The sequence below is a fragment of the Alosa sapidissima genome, chromosome 21, assembly GCF_018492685.1.
Source record: "Alosa sapidissima isolate fAloSap1 chromosome 21, fAloSap1.pri, whole genome shotgun sequence".
NCBI lineage: Eukaryota > Metazoa > Chordata > Actinopteri > Clupeiformes > Clupeidae > Alosa > Alosa sapidissima.
Genome location: NC_055977.1, coordinates 27,090,774 through 27,110,089, shown reverse-complemented (window position 1 = coordinate 27,110,089; position 19,316 = coordinate 27,090,774). Strand labels below are relative to the sequence as shown.

Below are 19,316 nucleotides of genomic sequence, written 5' to 3'. Positions count from 1 at the left end.
CCATACTAATGCATGAGCAATGAGGAGGATGAGCCCGCTTGCTAGTGAGGTGCCTTAGAGCAGCTTAGGAAGCTGCATACATTAGCCCGTGCTCATCACTAATGAGGGGGTTATATAATTAACACACACAATGCCTGCCTGGTGCTGCTCCCCCACGCTCAAATGAGTGACGGAGCCAAGCTGCCTTGATTGGATCCGTTTTAAATGCACTCTGCCACCTCAATCTTCCCAGAGGCCGACATACACACACAAACACACACACACACACACACACACATACACACACACACACTGCAGCTTGCCCCCCCAGCTCTCAACTTCTTATGCACACACACACACACACACACACACACACACACACACACACACACACACACACACACACACACACACACACACACACACACACACACACACACACACACACACACACACACACACAGGGTAAGGCATTCAGCAGTGTGTAAGTGGTTGTAATGGGCAGGTCCTGGCCTAGTGTGCTGTGGGGCCTGTGTAAGACTGGGAGGTGATTTGATTAGCAGTGCATCAAATCAGAGAAGAGGAGAGGAGAGGAGGTGAGGAGGTAAGGAGAGGAGGAGAGGAGGTAAGGAGGAGGAGAGGAGAGGAGGTGAGGAGGTAAGGAGGAGGAGAGGAGAGGAGGTGAGGAGGTAAGGAGAGGAGGAGAGGAGGTAAGGAGGAGGAGATGAGAGGAGGTGAGGAGGTAAGGAGAGGAGGAGAGGAGGTAAGGAGAGGAGGAGAGGAAAGGAAAGGAGGAGAGGAGAGGAGGTGAACACAACAGATGGACAGGAGGAGGATGCTGATGTTTAATCTCATGAACATCACTCTACTGTGTGGTCTCTCTCTGTGTTTATGTGTGTGTCCATTATGTAATGTGTATGTGTGTGTGTGTGTCGAGTGTGTGTGTTGTTGCTAAATGGCATAACTAATGAACATCAACACTCTGATATTCATGTATGATGGATTCACAATGTGCCCTCTATACACCTCTATGTGTGTGTGTACTCACTGCGTGTGCTGCCATTCTGCATGTCCATAAAGGAGTGGGCGGTGCGCTCGTCCTGCGGTAAGGTGCTCTGCTCCGTCATACTGCAGTCCAGAGAGCCCAACTTCCTCGTCTTCTCCTGACGGTACGCCATCGCCGCCTTATTGATGTTCACCTTCTTTCTTCTGTCAGGGAGAGAAGGAGATAGAGAAAGAGGGGAGAGAGAAGAGATAGGGGAAAGAAAGAGGAGAGAGAAGTGTGAGAGAGAGAGAGAGGGAGGGGAGTAAAGAGATTCAGAGGAAGGAAAGTAAAAAAAGTAAAAAGACAAGAAAATGACAAACAAGAGAGAGAGAAGGATTTGGAAAATACATGATACAAAAATGGTGGCAGAAGCCGAAAAAATCAGAAAAATTATAATAGATCAGGTAACAGAAGAAGAAAAGAGGGGAGAGAGGTAGAAAAATAAAGCAAGAGAGAGAAAGAGAGGTACAGAAAGAAAGCAGGAGAAAGTGAGGACATAAGGCGCTGAAGTGAGCTCAGTCAGAGGGGGAGGGAGAAATGGGGAGAAGAGGAGGAGTACATGAGGAGTAAAAGGGGAGTCACAGGGAGGGTAACAGAGGAATAATGGGGGAGTACAGTATGGGGGAGTACAGGAGGAGTACAAGGGGGGTAATGGGGAAGTACAGGAGGAGTAACAGAGGAGTGACAGAGGAGTAATGGGGGATTACAGGAGGAGTACAGGAAGAGTAACAGGGGGAGTAATGGGGGGAGAAGAGGAGGAGTAACAGGGGAGTACAGGATGAGTCACTTACGGGTAGTAAGGGTAAGAGTAGAAGTCCCTTCTGAGGAGCATGCAGAGAGAAAGAGGGAGGAAGAGAGGAGAAACAAAGAAAGAGGGAAGAAAATTTAAAAAGAGGGGGCAGCAGACAGAGGGAAAGAGAGAGAGAGAGAGAGAGAGAGAGAGAGAGAGAGAGAGAGAGAGAGAGAGAGAAAGGAAAGAGTATGTGAAAGAGAGAGATCAGACAGAGCTGTATTGGTTAATGATGACTACGTACTTCTTTAAAGCATATTAATACGGCTCCTGTTAATGAGGTCAAAGGTTAGTGACCGCGGCTTAATGATACATGGACAGTGTACATGGACTGCCTTTTTTAATCACTGCATCATTTCCTTTTTCTTCCATTTTTGAACAAATGAAAGTTTAAAAGCTTAACAAAGACGTTGCTGAAACAATTTATCAAATGTTATATCGTAAACGGTGTAAATAGGCGACCCATCAGGCCAGCACTATAACTCCGAGCGTGGTAAACAAAATCAGATATTTCAGGCAGTAAATGCTCCCGTTAAGAACCAAACCAGAATTTGTTCAAATCTACACAACTATGGCTACTGAAAAATGTAAGGTTCATTTAGTAAATGTTATTTTGAAGTGTTAAAAAACATCGTTGTTTTAGAATTTCTGAACAAAAGTGGTGATAATTGGGGGTGTTACGATAGGCAGGTCATGCCTAAGTTACACCTGTCAAATCCTGGTAACCACATCAAGCTTGATGTAAAAGCATTTTTAAATCTTCACTTTTGATTTCCATGCCCAAATTATACTCCCTGTAAGGATCAGACAAATGCTTGTCAGACAAAGAACATCCCTATTTCAGAGACACATGCATGTACACAAGCGCGGCACACACACACACACACACACACACACACACACACACACACACACACACAGGCAGGCAGGCTTGCAAGAGTGAAAAACAAAACCACTTTAGTCTACCAGTAAGAAAAAGACAGGTGGCAGCTGGTCTTAAACAAAATCACAATCTCACCTCTGCCTCCTCTCATGAGACCCAACAGTGGAAGCAACAGAGAGAGAGAGAGAGAGAGAGAGAGAGAGAGAGAGAAGAGAGAGAGAGAGAGAGAGAGAGAGAGAAAGAGGGAGAGGGAGAGAGAGAAATCCCTTTCTGCTCCAAGGCATAATAAACCCTTTCGTCCTGGCGCAGGCTTTTATGTGCATGTAATCTAGCGGGCAGCAGAATAAAATGGCCCTTGATGAGGCGCCGCACATCCAGATGGGCTCAGATTGACCAGATGAAGGTACCAAAGGCCTCGCCTGCCCCTGGAGGCCAATTCAGCATGCAGGTGTGGGCCACAGACCTCCTACAGTATGTGTGTGTTTGTGTGTGTGTGTGTGTGTGTGTGTGTGTGTGTGTGTGTGTGTGTGTGTGTGTGTGTGTGTGACTGCGTGTGTGTGCGTGTGTAGGGTGGTGTGCGCCACATGCTTTCCAAATGGACTGCATTTTTCATGAGGTGCATAATAGTGGAGAAAACAGGCAGGTCGCTTTGACTTTTTTGTGGGAGGGGGCAGTTTGGGAGAAAGAGAAATATTTCTTGTGATGCATGTCTCCATCTGAAGACCATTGGGACCTGCAGCCCCTTTAGGCTGCGTTGTATGTACTGTATGTTGTCATTGAATCGACCTGTCAACTGAATCTTAAAGGGCTATATGGGCCCTTACACACAATAACCTCAAATACCAAATCGTCCACATCCTTTGTTGTCCCTTTCTTCTGATGTAAACAAATAAACATGTATTCCTCTATGCTTTAAGCTTTACCTCCAGTGGTTCCAGTTCCCTGACCTCATATACTACCTTTTATTAAACATTACCCCCTTCAGTCCTCTGTGTTCTCTCCCAAGAAATATGAATTCAGTCAAAACATCTCTTGGTAAAAAACATTTACATCAAGAAACATCAAAACACACACTCACACACACACGATTCTTCAGATTTTACTGGCTGATTCAGACCCCACTGGGGATCCAAACAAGCCCAAAGGGAGAGTATTAAGCAAACCGGTTTGCTTACAAGGCCAATCTCATGATTTCAGAAATGTATTTCAAAGACTTTGGCTTGATACACACAATACACTAAATGAGCCTTTTTTTCTGTGATGAAGAGACACAGCTAAACACACACTGACCCAACCAGCCAGAAGGCCATGGCAAAGTCCATCTCTTACCAACTCATTGGTGAAACAGGGTGAAACCAACATGGATGGATGCCAGATACATTTCTGAGAAAGCTGCAGATCTATGCAGTGTCTCTTACCCCTTTTTGATGATGATGACGATGGCCCCGAGCAGGAGGATCAGGACTACCAGGCCGCCCGCACACGCCCCCAGGATCAGGCCCATCTCCTCAGCATGCTGCGAGACCTCTAGCGCCCTCTTATGGTCTTTACAGGCCGCTGGGAATGACACAGAAAGGAGGCAAAAACACATTACTTTTCCATTTACATGTATTGATTTGCTAGATGCTAAACAAGGTACAATAGAAATCCCAGCAAGTCATTTAGAGGAACACGCCAATGTTTTGGGGAATTAGCTTACTTGCTGTCTACCCCAGTTAGATAAGAAGATATATACCCTTCCCTTCACTTTGCATGCAATAATCCAGTTTGACACTGTTAGCCTAGCTTTGTATATTTCACTGGAATTGGATTGTTCATGTTAGCCTACAGCACCCTTTTAGCTACAGGCTAGCTATAGGCTAACTGGAATAATAATCATTTTCTAGCAAATTATTCTGAGCTAGGCTAACCTTTAAGGACAAACTATTGAGAATAAGAATGTGCAAAAAATTATAGGACAGTGCCAGTTAGATGACAGTTAAGGAAAGTTGGCAGGTTGCTGTAGCTAACTGGAATGTCAAACTACTTGTCTGTGCAGAACCACTGACCCAAAAAATAAGCACATTCTGAGGACCATGGAAATGCATTAGGACAACTTCCGCCACACTTATCACCAAAAGCATGTCACCAATTATTCTAACTTTGTCATGTGACATCTTCCATCGCCAGTGGTCCACCTGATGTCACGTCACTTAATTACATGAACATTCCATGGTCTTTCATCGCTTATCACCTCCTGTCTGAATGCGACTTTAGGATTAACTGTGGTCAATACTTATATAATCTATGCCAATTGTTAACTCAATGGCATAGCATTACATAATGCTCATCAGCCAGTCGAGGCGTAAAATGAAATGTGTTGGGAGTGTATAGCTCTGTTCTCCTGCAGCCGTAACGATGGTATTGTGTGGATGGGAGGGAGATGGAGAAGATGGAGGGTTATCAGTGCCAAGCTGGTGATTATCCAGGCATGGGGGAAACACCGTCACCAGGATGAGTACTCTCAGGAAATGGAAAAAGGAGAAAAAGAAGAAACGAAAGAAAGAGAAAAGGAAGACAAAGTGTTAGAGAGAGAGAGATACGGTGAGTAAGAAAGGGAGAAAGAGAGAGAGAAAGAGAGAGAGAATTTCAAAAACCCTTTATTACATTCTTGCCACAAAGTATTTACATGATCACTTTGTCACAATGTACAGTCACATTAAAGATAAAATAAATAAATAAATAAAATCAAGGAGCAAGTCAAGTTTTCTCCAAGAAATGTGCAAACTGCAATTCGCCATCAGCAACCATACACAACACACTATCATAACACCAAATTTCTTCAAAAGATTCAAGATTCATCATGGCTTTGTAGAAATGAAAATCAATTAACATGCGAGACCTCACAAGTATTGAGAAGACCATTACTAGGTCATCACTAGAAGTTTGCTCAATTTTGTTTCTACGACTAACATAGATTGCCATTTTTGCTTGACCTAAGAGAAAGTTGATCAGCTGACATTTGAAACGATGTTTCCGCACATATTTAAAACCCAAAATAAAAGACTCCATTGAAAATGTTTCATTAAAATGATTAAAGAGTGACTGTAGAACCACGAATAAAGGTGTTAGCCTTACACACTGCATGAAAGCATGAAACACAGTCTCTCTCACAAAACAAAATGGGCACTCTTGACCCACAACAGGATTCAACACTGAAACAAAGGCATTGACTGCAATTGCTCCATGCAGAATCCTCCATTGCAAATCTCCACATTTTTTGGCTAAGGGTGACTTGTATAGTGCTCTCCACTGGGGTCGGACATCATCCCCCATTTGTAAAACAGTACACCAAGGTGTTTCCACCCTCTTGTCCAAAGACTTTTTGTTAAAAGACTTCACACACAGTTTATATAAACACTTGCCAGTAGCTGGCTTCTGACCCAAAAGAGACAATTGATCAAAATGCAAGTAAGAACCAGTACAACCTGTCAAATTTGGCGACAATGAAAGATTGGGAAAAGGATCATTACAGTCTGAACTGCACAGCCCTCTGAAGTTGTCTGCCAACAACTGCAATTGTTCTCTTGTTAGGGAGGCCCGCCATTTCTCAAGTAGCTGAGCTACTATTCGAATAGATCTCATCCCCAGTTGACTGGCAACTTGTTCAGTGTTAACAAGATCTGGTCCTGCTACCTTGAGTAAACCCTCCATAGTAATGACTCCAGACCTAAGAAGGCTATGTGTGATTGTGGGAAGAGACTTTTCAAGAGACATATCTAAAACAGAACCATAGATTAGGGGCTCCTTTAAAAGCCAATACAAAGACTCTGTGCTTCCTGTGCGTTGCACTGTTAAAAGGGACCAAACTTTAAATAAATTACAATAAAACACAGGGAGTTTGTTGATGTTCAATCTTTTTGGATCCATCCAAAACAAAGTTCTGTCCAGCCCCAGTCCATCAAAAGTCTGTAAAATGGCACACGCCACATATTTCCAGCTGGAATCCAGAGGCCCCATGAGAAGACGCTGGACGAACTGCAACCGAAAGGCAGCTGTCCTACTTTGTAGGTGCACAAGTCCATGTCCACCTTCCTCTTTAGGTAGGTATAAGATGCTCTGTGGAACCCAGTGAAGTTTATCCCAGAAGAAATCCACTAGGATTGACTGGATTCTTGACAGCAACTGTGCTGGAGGGTCCACACAAGATAACTGATGCCAAAGGGTGGATGCCACCAAATTATTGATAATAAGGACACGCCCCTTGTAGGATATCTTATTTAAAAGGAATTTCCATTTATCAAGGCGGCCCTTTACCTTTTCAACAGCCCCATCAAAGTTCTTTTGAATAAACATTTCATCCCCTAAAAAAACACCAAGATATTTAAAACCACTCCTGGCCCAATGTAAGCCAGCTGGAAGACTTGGCTCATTTAACCATGTCCCGACCAGCATAGCTAAACTTTTGGACCAGTTTACTCTTGCTGAGGAAACAACATTAAAATCATCAAAAATCTCTAACATAGTGTTTATGTCTCTTTGACCATTCACAAGTACTGCAACATCGTCTGCATAAGCTGACAGTTTAAAAACACTTTCACACGCTGGAATTCTCACCCCCACCAGCTCTTTCCTCAACTTCACCAATAGGGGTTCAATTGCCAGGGTGTACAACATACCAGATAAGGCACAACCTTGTCTGACCCCCCTGTGGACTTTAAAAGGAGCACACAAGTCACCATTAGCCTTTAAAATACTCTCAATGTCACAATACAGAACTCTAATCATATCAATAAACTCAGGGCAAAAACCAAAGGCTGCCAGAGCACTCCACAAATAATTGTGCTCTACACGATCAAAAGCTTTTTCTTGGTCAATGGATACTAAGCCGAATTCCAGGTTAAACAGCTTACCTACATCAAATATATCCCTGATCAATGAAATGTTGTTTTGAATCAGCCTACCTGGCACACAGTAGGTCTGGTCAGGATGGACAACCTGCTCCACAACTTCACTCAATCTATTAGCCAACGCTTTAGAGAGCAATTTATATTCAGTACAGAGGATTGACACAGGTCTCCATGATTTTATGTCATTCAAATCCCCTTTTTTGGGGAGCAAAGTGAGTATTGCCCTCCGGCAGCTCAGTGGCAACCGCCTCCTGGCAAGACTGTCGCTGAGAACAGTCAGCACATCCTCACCCACTTCTGACCAAAAGGACTTATAGAAGTCCACCGGTAGACCATCCAACCCCGGTGCCTTTCCACACTCCATACTCTGGAGGGCTCTCTGCAGCTCCTCTAGGGTCAAAACCCTTCCAAGGACTGCATTCGCCTCTTCGGCCACCTGGGGTAGGTTCTCAAAGAAGGACTGGTCATCCACCTGAATATCCGAGCTCTCACTCTTATATAGGTCTTCGTAAAAACTGACTGCTCTCTGACGTATTTCAGCCAGATTGGACAACAGAACTCCATCCTCAGAAAGCAGTGAGTGAATGAACCTCCTCTGTCCATTCTTTTTTTCCAAATTAAAAAAGAATTTAGAAGGAGCGTCCATCAACTCCACACTCTGAAAGCGGGACCTGACCAGAGCTCCCTGTGCCTTTATGCCTAGCAGGTCAGCCAATGATTTCTGCTTCGCTTTAACATTTGCTGTGTAAGTCTGGTTGCCAGTTTGTTCAGCTAAATGCTGGAGTTCAATTATTTCCTTTTCAAGTTTCACCATTGAACGAGTTATGTCCCTTGTGACACTGAAAGTATAATCCTGACACAGTTGTCTTATTTGTGACTTACCAAAGTCCCACCACTGTTGCAACGAGCTAAAAGATGGCTTTGTGTTCTTAAAATCCTGCCAAAACAGTCTAAATACCTCTCTAAAATGGCCACCCGATGACAAGTTATTATTAAAATGCCAATAAGCACTTTTAGACTTTACAGAACTCAAAGAAAGAGAACAAAAAACCAAACTGTGGTCTGAAAAACCAACTGGGATGATCGCACATTTCCTAAACAAACTCAGCTGATGCTTAAAACCATAAAACCTGTCCAGTCTAGCCAATGACAAAAGGTTATTGTAGGAGTGAACCCATGTGTATTGCTTCTGAGTACTGTGAAAGTTCCTCCAGACATCAACAAGCTCATTTGCATTCATCAGTTCTATGAGTCTTCTGCGTGAGGGCATGTGTGGCTCTACATGATTCCTATCCATTGCATTTTCAGTACAATTAAAATCACCTCCCAGGAGTAAAAAATCCTCAGATTCACAATTGCATAGAGCATCATTTAGCATATTCAAGAAAAGCATTCTATCAATTGGTGTAGTGGGTGCATAAACACACAAAAAAACAAAGAAATTGTTTTCAAATTGGGCTCTGACTTTTAGGAGTCTACCCTTGACTAATTCCTCAGTCTGGTAGGAAATGGGAGTAAAGGTCCGAGAAAACAGAATGGCAACACCACCACTATTGGAAGTGTTGTGACTTAAAATTGACAGGCCATCAAACTCACTTGCCCAGTCAGCAGCAATTGAGGCATCAGAGTGAGTTTCTTGAGCAAGAAGCACATCAAATCTATTCTTCTTAATCGTTTCAAACAACAAGGCTCTCTTGCTTCTTTCCCTGGCCCCATTTAAATTTAAAGAAGCAATTCTGATTTCACCCATGATAAAAATAAAAAAATAAAAGAGTTGTGTACACGCCATCATCATAATACATGTGAAAAATAGACCAACATCAGACATCGCTATTTAACAAAACGTTAATCTTGGTCAATATCTTTTTGAGACGGAAGCACTCTGGATTTGTGAAGCAGCCCTCACCCAAAAAAGATTTAGTTTTCGTGGTGAACTGCTCCACATCAGGGAAGTAGTCGTCAATCCGAACATTTCTCATATGTTTTGTTTTTGTCAAGAAGGATTTTATGTCTTCCACACTATAATCGCAACTAGCAAACCCACTATGACGTAAGCTACAGGTAACGCTACAGTCAGAGAAATCACTTTCGTATTCGTTATCTGTGCCGCTAAGATCTGTTAAATTATCGCTCTTTTTAGTCCTTTTAGATCTCTTTCTTTTGGGGGGCATTTTAAAAACATTTTCCTCCGTCACCATGAGGGATTCATCTAGAGACGCAAGAACTTGGTCATAATTGACAGCAGAAGCACTGGTCTGCGAGTTCTGTGTGGAATGACTCTCAGATTCTGCGTTCACTGCGTCATCTGTGGGAGAACTTTGTTCTCGGCCTACTGGTTTATCAATCGGGGTTACCCCGTTAACCTCTTCCCGCAAAAGGGAAGCATGATCTGCCCCTACTGACTCGGCTGAGGCAGACGAAGGCCCACTGGATACAGCGGGTGCTGCAACCGCAGCAGTAGACGCACCCATTTCGGCAGACTGCTCATCTACCACAATTTCATTAGGCATAGGCCTACTGGTGTTTTCGTGATTTATTTGCACATCACTCGAATTCCCCTTTTCCTTAGGACATGCACGAACAAGGTGCCCTGATTGCCCACAACCAAAGCACTTCATGACACTTGTTGAAGCATAGATAACATAACTGAAGTTATCCACCTTCACGTTTAGAGTTAGATCCAAATCATCTTTGTTATCTTTTAGAATCATAAATACGGATCGCCTGAACGACACTACGTGTTTCAGAAGTGGGGATTTGCTTCCAATTGGAATCTTTTTAATTGCGGAAACCAATTTACCATACCGTGATAAAAATTCCGCCAAAACCTCATCTTTAATAAATGGGGGAACATTTGACAAAGTCACTTTCTTTGAAGGAGTGGAGAGAGGAAGGACGACAGTAAAAATGCCGTCAACCACTAAACCCCTTTCAACCAGCTCATTAGCCAACTCAACCGTGCCCAAAAACAGCACAATCGCATTGTTCATGCGGGCCGCTGACAGAATATTGTCATGCCCTACAACTTCTCCTGCTGCTAAACTACAAACCTCTACACTGGCATTCGATGAAAGAGAGAGAGAGAGAGAGAGAGAGAGAGAGAGAGAGAGAAAGAGAGAGAGAAAGAGGATATATTGGAAGCAAGAGAGAGAGAGAAAGAGAGGGATGGAAAGAGAAAGAAAGAGGAGAGATGGGGAGGGGGGTTGCTGCCAGCGTAGTCCAGCACTGCAGTAACATCCATTCAGCCAGGTACCAGACTGACTGTGCATCTGTGCAAACAAGGTAAATCACCTACCAGATCAATCACACACACACACACACACACACACACACACACACACACACACACACACACGCACCCATGCACCACCCACCCACCCACAGACACAAATCATAAATCCCTCACATGAACAGCCAAACACTCTGCCAAAACCTCTAGTCCAAACCAAATCATGCCTGACTCCCCCCCCCCCCCCCCCCCCCCAACACACTCACACACACCCCCTCCCTCCCACCATTCAGTGGCATCCTCTCCAGGCTGGGAGGTGGGGGGCAGAAAGTCATCTAGGACATGAGCAAGCGTGGGCAATCTGTCTGGATGGAGCACACAGAGAGGGCTGGCACCCAGTGGCGGGCACCAATCATCCACCACTGCACCCACCATTCCAGCGGCAAGATCCAGCAGCTGCGAGGTCTGGGCACTGACAGCCATGTGTGTGTGTGTGTGTGTGTGTGTGTGTGTGTGTGTGTGTGTGTGTGTGTGTGTGAGAAACAGAGAGAGAGAAACCAAGCTAGTAGATGGGCCCTTATTTAGAATCCCATTCTCTGCATCCAACACATGACTCCCGTTCTACCTCCAATGTTGGTATCAGGGCCAAAGAGCCTGCATGATGTCCACCCCCCCCCCCCCCCCCCCCCCTCTAGATGAATGTCCTGCCTGTTGCCCCACCAACACCCCCCCCCCATCCACCCCTCCCCACGTCTAACCAACCCTGCTGCTGCTCAGAAAGAGAAAACACTGCCATTTGGACCCAAAATAAATAAATCTTTGGAGAAAAAAATATTCACACCATCTGCGCGAGCGTTAAGTAAAAATTCCCCCATCAGTGGAGATAAATGAATGAGATGAGAAAATGAGGCATTAGACGCGAGATATAAACAATCTGCTCTGATCGTCCACTCTGGCTTGGATGAGGTCAGTGTGTGCGGTTCAAGTGAACGCTCTGTTGTGGTGATGGAGTCCATGTCTTTCTGGACACCTGTATTAACTGGATCTGCAGATGCTGTTCTCTGCTGGCCGGCTCATTCGGCCACAAAACAAACATGGTGAAGGGCTTCCCTGAGGCCAAATGAAGGAGACCTGAAACAGCACGGTGGAGGGCAGTCATACACACACACACACACACACATACACACATATATCACATATATACACACACACACACACGCACACACACACACAGACACACACACACACACACATACACACACACTCTCTCTCTCTCTCTCTCTCTCTCTGTTTCTGCCTCTCTTGTGTGCGCTTTCTCTCTGGCCAGTCAAACAGCCAGACCTGTCCCATTGCATGACTCATATGAAATCTTTTCACAGAGCTCTCGACAAAGGAAATTGGTTCCACAAAGTAATGCCCATGGAACAGTTCAACATGACACAAAACTCCTCAGCACAACCCTGCTCAAAGGCTGATGGGTAATGGGAAGTGTCAGGGCCAGAGGTGGTGGAATAGGAGGAAGAGGAGGAAGAGGAGGAAGAGGGGTAGGAAAAAAGCTAGAGGTCAAATAAGAAAAAGAGCAAGACGAAGAGAAAGAAGTAAAAGAGGAAAATGAAGAAGAAAACATAAAATAAATAAGCAGAAGAACCACCCTAAGAAAAGTAGAAGAAGATGTAGGAGAGAAAACGAGGATATACTGTATAAGAAAACATAAATAAAAAGATGAAGAAGAAGCGGAAGAAGATGAATAAAAACAGAGGAGGAAGGCTATTGGTCACGGCGGTGTAATTAATGAGAAATGGCGAGAGCTCCTGGGGTGTGACGCTAGTAGTGTTTCTCTGACACCAGACTAAACGCCGGCAGTGTTTCTCTGCTTCACGCTCCACATCAACCTGCTCGGGCTAATTCACCCCGAGATGGACGGAGGGCTACTGAAACATGGGGAGACGGAGGAGAGAGGGAGAAAGAGAGAGAGAGAGAGAGAGAGAGAGAGAGAGAGAGAGAGAGAGAGAGAGAGAGAGAGAGGATGAAAAGACAAAGAGGCAGGGTTAGGGGGAAGCTAAAAGACTTCTCGGGGAGCGGAGAAAAGCAAAACACAAAAAGATAGGGGAGCGAGACAAGGACAGTGAAAGAAAGTAAACTCGAGAAATACAGCATGAGAGACACGCATAGAAAGAGATGAGCGAAAAACGAGGGAGGAGGAGGAGGAGGAGGAGGAGGAGGAGAGATGGAGACCCTACAGTGACACACTCCACGGCCCCCAGCCCTAGAAATGACAGAACCTATAAATACACAAAGGCACCTCCCACCCCCACACACACCCGCCCCATATCTCTCTCTCTCTCTCCCCCCCCCCCCCCCCCCCCACACACACACACCCCACCCCACCCTACTCCACCCACCCCAATCCCCATCCCCACTTCAAGTGCAACTCCAACTCAAGTGTGCCTCCTGCTCTGACTATAAAAGGGGAGCAGGCTTTGATGTCACCCGCTCGGAAATGAGGGAGAGGAGAGCAGAGCAGAGGAAGGAATTCCATTTTTATTGTGCCCCCTTTAGAAGGAGAAGAGACAGAGGAAGAGGAGGAAGATGATGAAGAAGAAAGAGGTGGAGAAAAAAGAGGAGGAAGAGATGAGGGAGAAAGAGATGAAGGAGTGTGTGTGTGTGTGTGTGTGTGTGTGTGTGTGTGTGTGTGTGTGTGTGTGTGTGTGTGTGTGTGTGTGTGTGTGTGTTGTGTGTGTGTGTGTGTGTGTGTGTGGGGTACATCTATACTCTATATAATGAGACAAAGGATTTTCATCAAAGGAGCGGGATGGTGCTGCCAAGCCTTTAATATCAGAGGCCTCTGCTCCCCCAGAAGAGGACTGCCTATCTACCCCTCTCTCTCTCTCTCTTTCACTATTTCCACTACCTCTTCCCTGCCTCTGTCTGTCTCAAAAAGAGAATCACTCACTTTGGGCCTTTAAAAGCTGACAACCAACAAGGTCCTCAGGGTCTTTCAGACAGGATCCTTTAGAATGTTGGACTCCAGGTCAGTTTTAAGGCCAGCAACCGACATCTGCTCATGGTCTTTCTGCCAGAACCCTTTTTTTAGAAGCACTGTCTTCAGATCAGTTTTGGCCCCCGATCTTACTCATGCCAGAACCGTTCAAAGGTTCTGGGAACACTCTTCTAGCTATCTGTTTGTTATGCAGCTCCAAGCATCCAAGCCTGAGGGATTTCTCACAAAGCAACACTAGGAAGTCCACTAGATAATTAAACTGACTCAGGCCTCATCCACATGGGAAAGGAAATGTTTTCAACACAATATTTTTCTATTTACAACCTGGATAGAGCATGTGTAAGTCTAGCCTACTCTAACCAAGCTTGTGTCAAACTGGCAGAAGGTTTGAAAACTTTCTGTTCTGGAAGACGTACAAAAAAAGTGAGTTTTAAGGCCCTAAAACACCGGCATCATATAAACAGAAGGTCAAAAAGATTCAAAACCTGGTTAACTGAGACATTATGCTCTCTGAAATACCCCCTACGAGCTCCTAGTTGTTAAAGCTTCTCTTACAGTACAGAGAGAGATTACGCCATAGATGAGATGAATGGGACACATGGCCTGAAAACCCGCATTACACTGCAGCCGCAGAGAAGAAAAGAGATAAAAAATAAACTACTGAAGCGAAAATCAAAAAGGAGACAGAAATCCCTTAAGGCAGAAGAGAGTATAAGTATAAATACAGTATAAGTATATGTACTCTTTTGATCCCGTGAGGGAAATTTGGTCTCTGCATTTATCCCAATCCGTGAATTAGTGAGACACACTCAGCACACAGTGAAGTGAAGCACACACTAATCCCGGCGCAGTGAGCTGCCTGCAACAACAGCGGCGCTCGGGGAGCAGTAAGGGGTTAGGTGCCTTGCTCAAGGGCACTTCAGCCATGCCTACTGGTCGGGGTTCGAACCGAAGTCCGAAGCGCTAACCAGTAGGCCACAGTTGCCCCAAGTAAGAAGAGTAAAAAAAAAGTCTGCAGCGTTACCTTTGCGAGCAATCCGGACGCAGTTGATTCTTGTCTCCTGCAGAAAGAGAAGAAAGGAAAGGTCAAGGCTAATGTTAGCATTGATTTTGAAATGACTGTTTAACCGAAACAGCTGTTTACTAACCCAAAGAAATCCACAATGTTCAGTTGGGCTTGTTGTATGTTTGGCTGCTATGAGGCCTTATTTTTTGTCTGAGGATGACACTCATATGAAAAACTCGTTTTGTAATATATATTATGCCTTTGATTGGACAGGATAGTAGAGAGGGTGACAGGAACGAGTGATGGGGTGGGACCAGGAAATGACCCGTGTCGGACTTGAAACCGGGTCCCCATGGAAACGTGGACCCATGTATGGTATGGGCGTCATAAGCAGTTGCTCCACAGCACCCCCCACTCACGTAAAGCTGAATTGGAGTAAGCTAATTGGTTAAAATGATGGGGCTAAATAAGGCTGGTATTGTTAATGGCATTTCACTGTTACGTTACACTGTTACACATCTCTCTCTCTCTCTCTCTCTCTCACACACACACACACACAAGGAGTAAGCTAATTGGTTAAAAAGATGGGGCTAAATAAAATTGCTTATGACAAGTTGCTAATGACATCTCACTGTTACTCAACCGTGGATTCTCACTAGGGTCCTGTGGTAATAATGCAAGTCATGGCCTCAAATGTGCACACACACACACACAAACAGGAAGTGTTTCGTTCCACTAACTCAATCGTGCATTTTCTTACTAGGGTCCTGTGGTGTTCTCAAATGTGCGCACACACACACACACACACACACAGGAAGAGGGACATATCGTCAAATTAAGACTTACAGATGTGAGATCATGCTTTATGGGGCAATTATGCAAATGCATGTTCCCAGATTGGAGCCATGACCCTTCCCCTAAACTGCGGTTAAATTGCCTTTTTATTTGAAAATCTGTTTCAGCTTGATTCCACCTATGCCCCCCCCCCCCCCCCCCCCCCCCACACACACACACCATCCCAGGCACCCAACCCCCTGAAGGTGTGTTATTCTCAGCTGGCTTCCCTCGTTACTCAAGTGCGAGCCAATATGTTACCTTCATATTGTCCTTCCGCAAGGGTATCTCACTTAAGAGAAATGAGGGACGAGGCTGGCACCTTTGCACAGTGTTTTATGGGCGTGCTGTCACACACTGGCGTAGACTGCTGGGATGCATGGCCCAATGGGTCTGTCAGTGTTGCAACGTTTGTTTGAGTTTATTTATTTTTTCCAATGCAAGAATAAACCAGAAAAGGATGACTTTGAGAATAACTTGATAAGAAACTGGTGCTGTGTGTGTTTGTGTGTGTGTGTGTGTGTGTGTGTATGTGTGTGTGTATGTGTGTGTGTGTATGCTGTTGGATCGCAAATGGAAAGGGACTTTTGTTTTGAGAAAGAAAAAAAGATACTTTTATTTTGAAGAGGGAAGTGGAGACTTTACAGTTATCATGCCAGAAAGCAGGAAGTGCAGAGTTATCTTCAAGCACATGTAGTGAGAAGCTGTGAAGTTGAGCTGAGAAGCACATGTTGAACTGTTGTTAAAGATAGTGAAGTGGGGAAAGACTTTACTTGCTGGACATTTCCAGGGATGCTACTGTTAGGATGATGGTTTGATGTTAATATTTTTCAGTTGTTTAATGTTAAATGCAAATGTTGTTGGTAAGAGTGCTAAAGTTAATGTAGCTGATTTCTAACTGCCTTGTGCTCATGTTAGCTTATGTAATAGCATGATAGTAGTAGCATGGGAGTAAAACCACAGTAGTGACTGTGCTTTTGTAGTAGTGTTGCATAGTTAAATGAATGTAAGGTTAAGGAGAACTTTATATTTGTTTGTATATTTGAAGGTAGGTAGTTTTTAGGAATTGCTGTATTTTGTGTTTTGTTTTCTCTTTTCTTGTAAAGGTTTTCAACCTGACATAGTCTGACATAATCTGATGTAAACTGATTTAAAAATCTAACTAATAACAAGTCATAATTGAACATGAGAAGCTAACTAAATAAAACAAAGAAGAAAGATTAAAGAAGAAGACGTGTGAGTTGATTCCAACTGATCTAACCCTGTTGATGGCCAAGGCCTTTTTTGGGCAGAAGTGAAGTAGAAAATCCCCTGAGAACTTGACAGTGTGTGTGTTCGTTTGTGTGTGTGTGTGTGTGTGTGTTTGTGTGGTAAGGTGAGTGAGAAATGTTTATTTATTTACTCTAAACTGATTGCACAGAGCATATGTCTTTGAAGCTCTAGTTTGCGACAAGCCAGTCAAAGTAATTACAGTTAAAAATTGGGAGAGACGCCGCACAGTGCTCAGTAAACCTACACCTAATTATCCAGAATAATTGTCAGAATAATACGGCGCTTTCAGTCACTTTGACTCGAGGACAGTCAGGCATTCAGGTCGAATCCGAGCACGTCTGGAACAAATCTCGGAGCTGTCGAGTAAGAGAGCAAGCAGCGGTGCGATTAACAATAAAAACCTGAACACGTCTGAATAATCACTGGATGCTTGTACTTGTCATGAACTTGTCATGAACCAGCCTGAAGTGTTTCAGAATGCCTATGTGGCTAAGTGAATGATGCCTTGTAGGGGGACAACCTTGGGGATCAATAAAGTATCTATCTATCTATCTATCTATCTATCTACACAGCAGCAGCTGGTGCAATTAGATGGACCAAGCATGTCTGAGAAGGACATGGCAACCGGAAAGTTCTCTGTGGAGCCAATGTTAGGTAAGCACGCGAGGTGATATGTATAACATTTTTGGAGGCAGTCAAAACAACTTTGCTGGCTGTATCTACTTCAATCTCTTTTGACTGGTTGGCTTGGCTTGTTCAGGTTTGTGGAAGTCCAAAAGCACCAGTCATTTTGACTGACAGTCAAGTGCAGAGTCACTTTGTAGATCTAGATGATAGACAGTTACACAGAGCACACACACAACTAAGGCCATGTGGGGGCCTTGTCTGAGTAGTACAGTACAGTCAGCTTTGTTTTTCTTTTTTTATATCTTCCTCTTCTTTTTCCTACATGGACAAACCGAAGCCTGCGGCAATCCGAAGGAGTTTGTGTCTGAGTCTTCGATCATCCACAATGTGTTCTGACCACCTTTCCCCCTGCTTCCACCGACGCGTACCACCTGGCAGGTTAACTCGACGGATTAAGGGAAGGCGGGAAGGCGAGGGATGTAGGTGCGCATTGCAACGTGTTCGCTCCCTCTTTACACGAGACACAAAACATAACGCCTCTTGGGGAGCGAGAAGGGGGAAACCCAGTGCGTCTAATGAGGAGCTAGCCGCTCAGATTATACAGAGTTAATGAGACGGTTATGGGTGCGCCTGGAAAGACGGTGAGACTGAGAGAGAGAGAGAGAGAGAGAGAGAGAGAGAGAGAGAAAGAGCTCGGGGAAAGAGAGAGATAATCCAGGAGGGTTTGGCGGGAGATGAAAGCGAGAGGCTTTTCTCCTATTGACAGCTTGGAGCAGAAAGCTGGCGAGGCTGCATCGTGAGACACCAGCTGGAAGTCATTCACCCCGAGCCATCCGCCGCCGCCGCCGAACGCTGAAATACGTTTATGAAAAGTGTTTTTTCTTCTTTTCTTTTCCTCCACTGCGTCACCATTCGCCACGCTCGATCCACTCCGAGCCCATCTTCGACTCTTTCTCCTTTTTCTCTCATTCTCTCTTTCTCAGTTCATCTCTTGAGGCCCTTTCAAAGAAACCTGGGCTAACCCCCAGCCATCACACACCAGCCCACGAGTCAAAACAGTTTGGATTCGGTCAGCTCACCGCATGTCTATTAAATAAATGCCTCTGCCTGGCAAGTGGCACTCATTTTGGAGACAACAATGGGTGGATTCTTAAAAGTAAACAAACAAACTTCAAACTTTCCGTCCTCCAAAAGTAATTTGGGGCACACTTATGTAACTCAGTGACATACTAAATTGTGTAACTATACTACAAATAAGCATACAATATGGAATATATTAAATAACATAACATGACAGCCCATAAATGCAATGTAATAACAATGTAATTACAAGGGTTAGTGCAATGGCTATGCAAGCAAAGAGGATAAAATGTAGCCAAATGTATTCCACAATGTGAATTGTCCTTGATGCACAGCACAAAAGTACAAACAACTTCCTGGTCTGTCATAAATATTCCATAATATACTGCTAATATGTAACTGATAGTACTGACGATAACATAGTGATATGAATGGTAAGCTAACAATGTGTACAATGGCTATGCAATGTGTTAATAAGAAACACAGAGTACATAAAAAACGCAAAACCGTTGTCAATGTTTAAATGTAGACATGTATGTATGTCTCTACACCCTAAAAATAATATAGGTCCAAAGATTGACCAGGTTTATATCTATATACAGTAGTAGTATATACTGTTATGGATAACTGTGTATGTGACAAATAATGAAATCTCTCCTGAATGAGAAATCCGGTCCCTTA

At 44.3% G+C, this 19,316-nt stretch overlaps 1 protein-coding gene across 1 annotated transcript in view; it reads right to left on the bottom strand.

Annotated features, from left to right (window-relative positions):
- LOC121696193 (receptor-type tyrosine-protein phosphatase U-like) overlaps nt 1-19,316 on the bottom strand; it is a 216,030-nt gene that overhangs the window by 30,785 nt on the left and 165,929 nt on the right. The window contains 4 exon segments of the mRNA XM_042077539.1: nt 1,028-1,188; nt 1,816-1,845; nt 4,116-4,254; nt 14,841-14,877. Of these exon segments, the coding sequence (XP_041933473.1) occupies nt 1,028-1,188; nt 1,816-1,845; nt 4,116-4,254; nt 14,841-14,877 (367 nt within the window).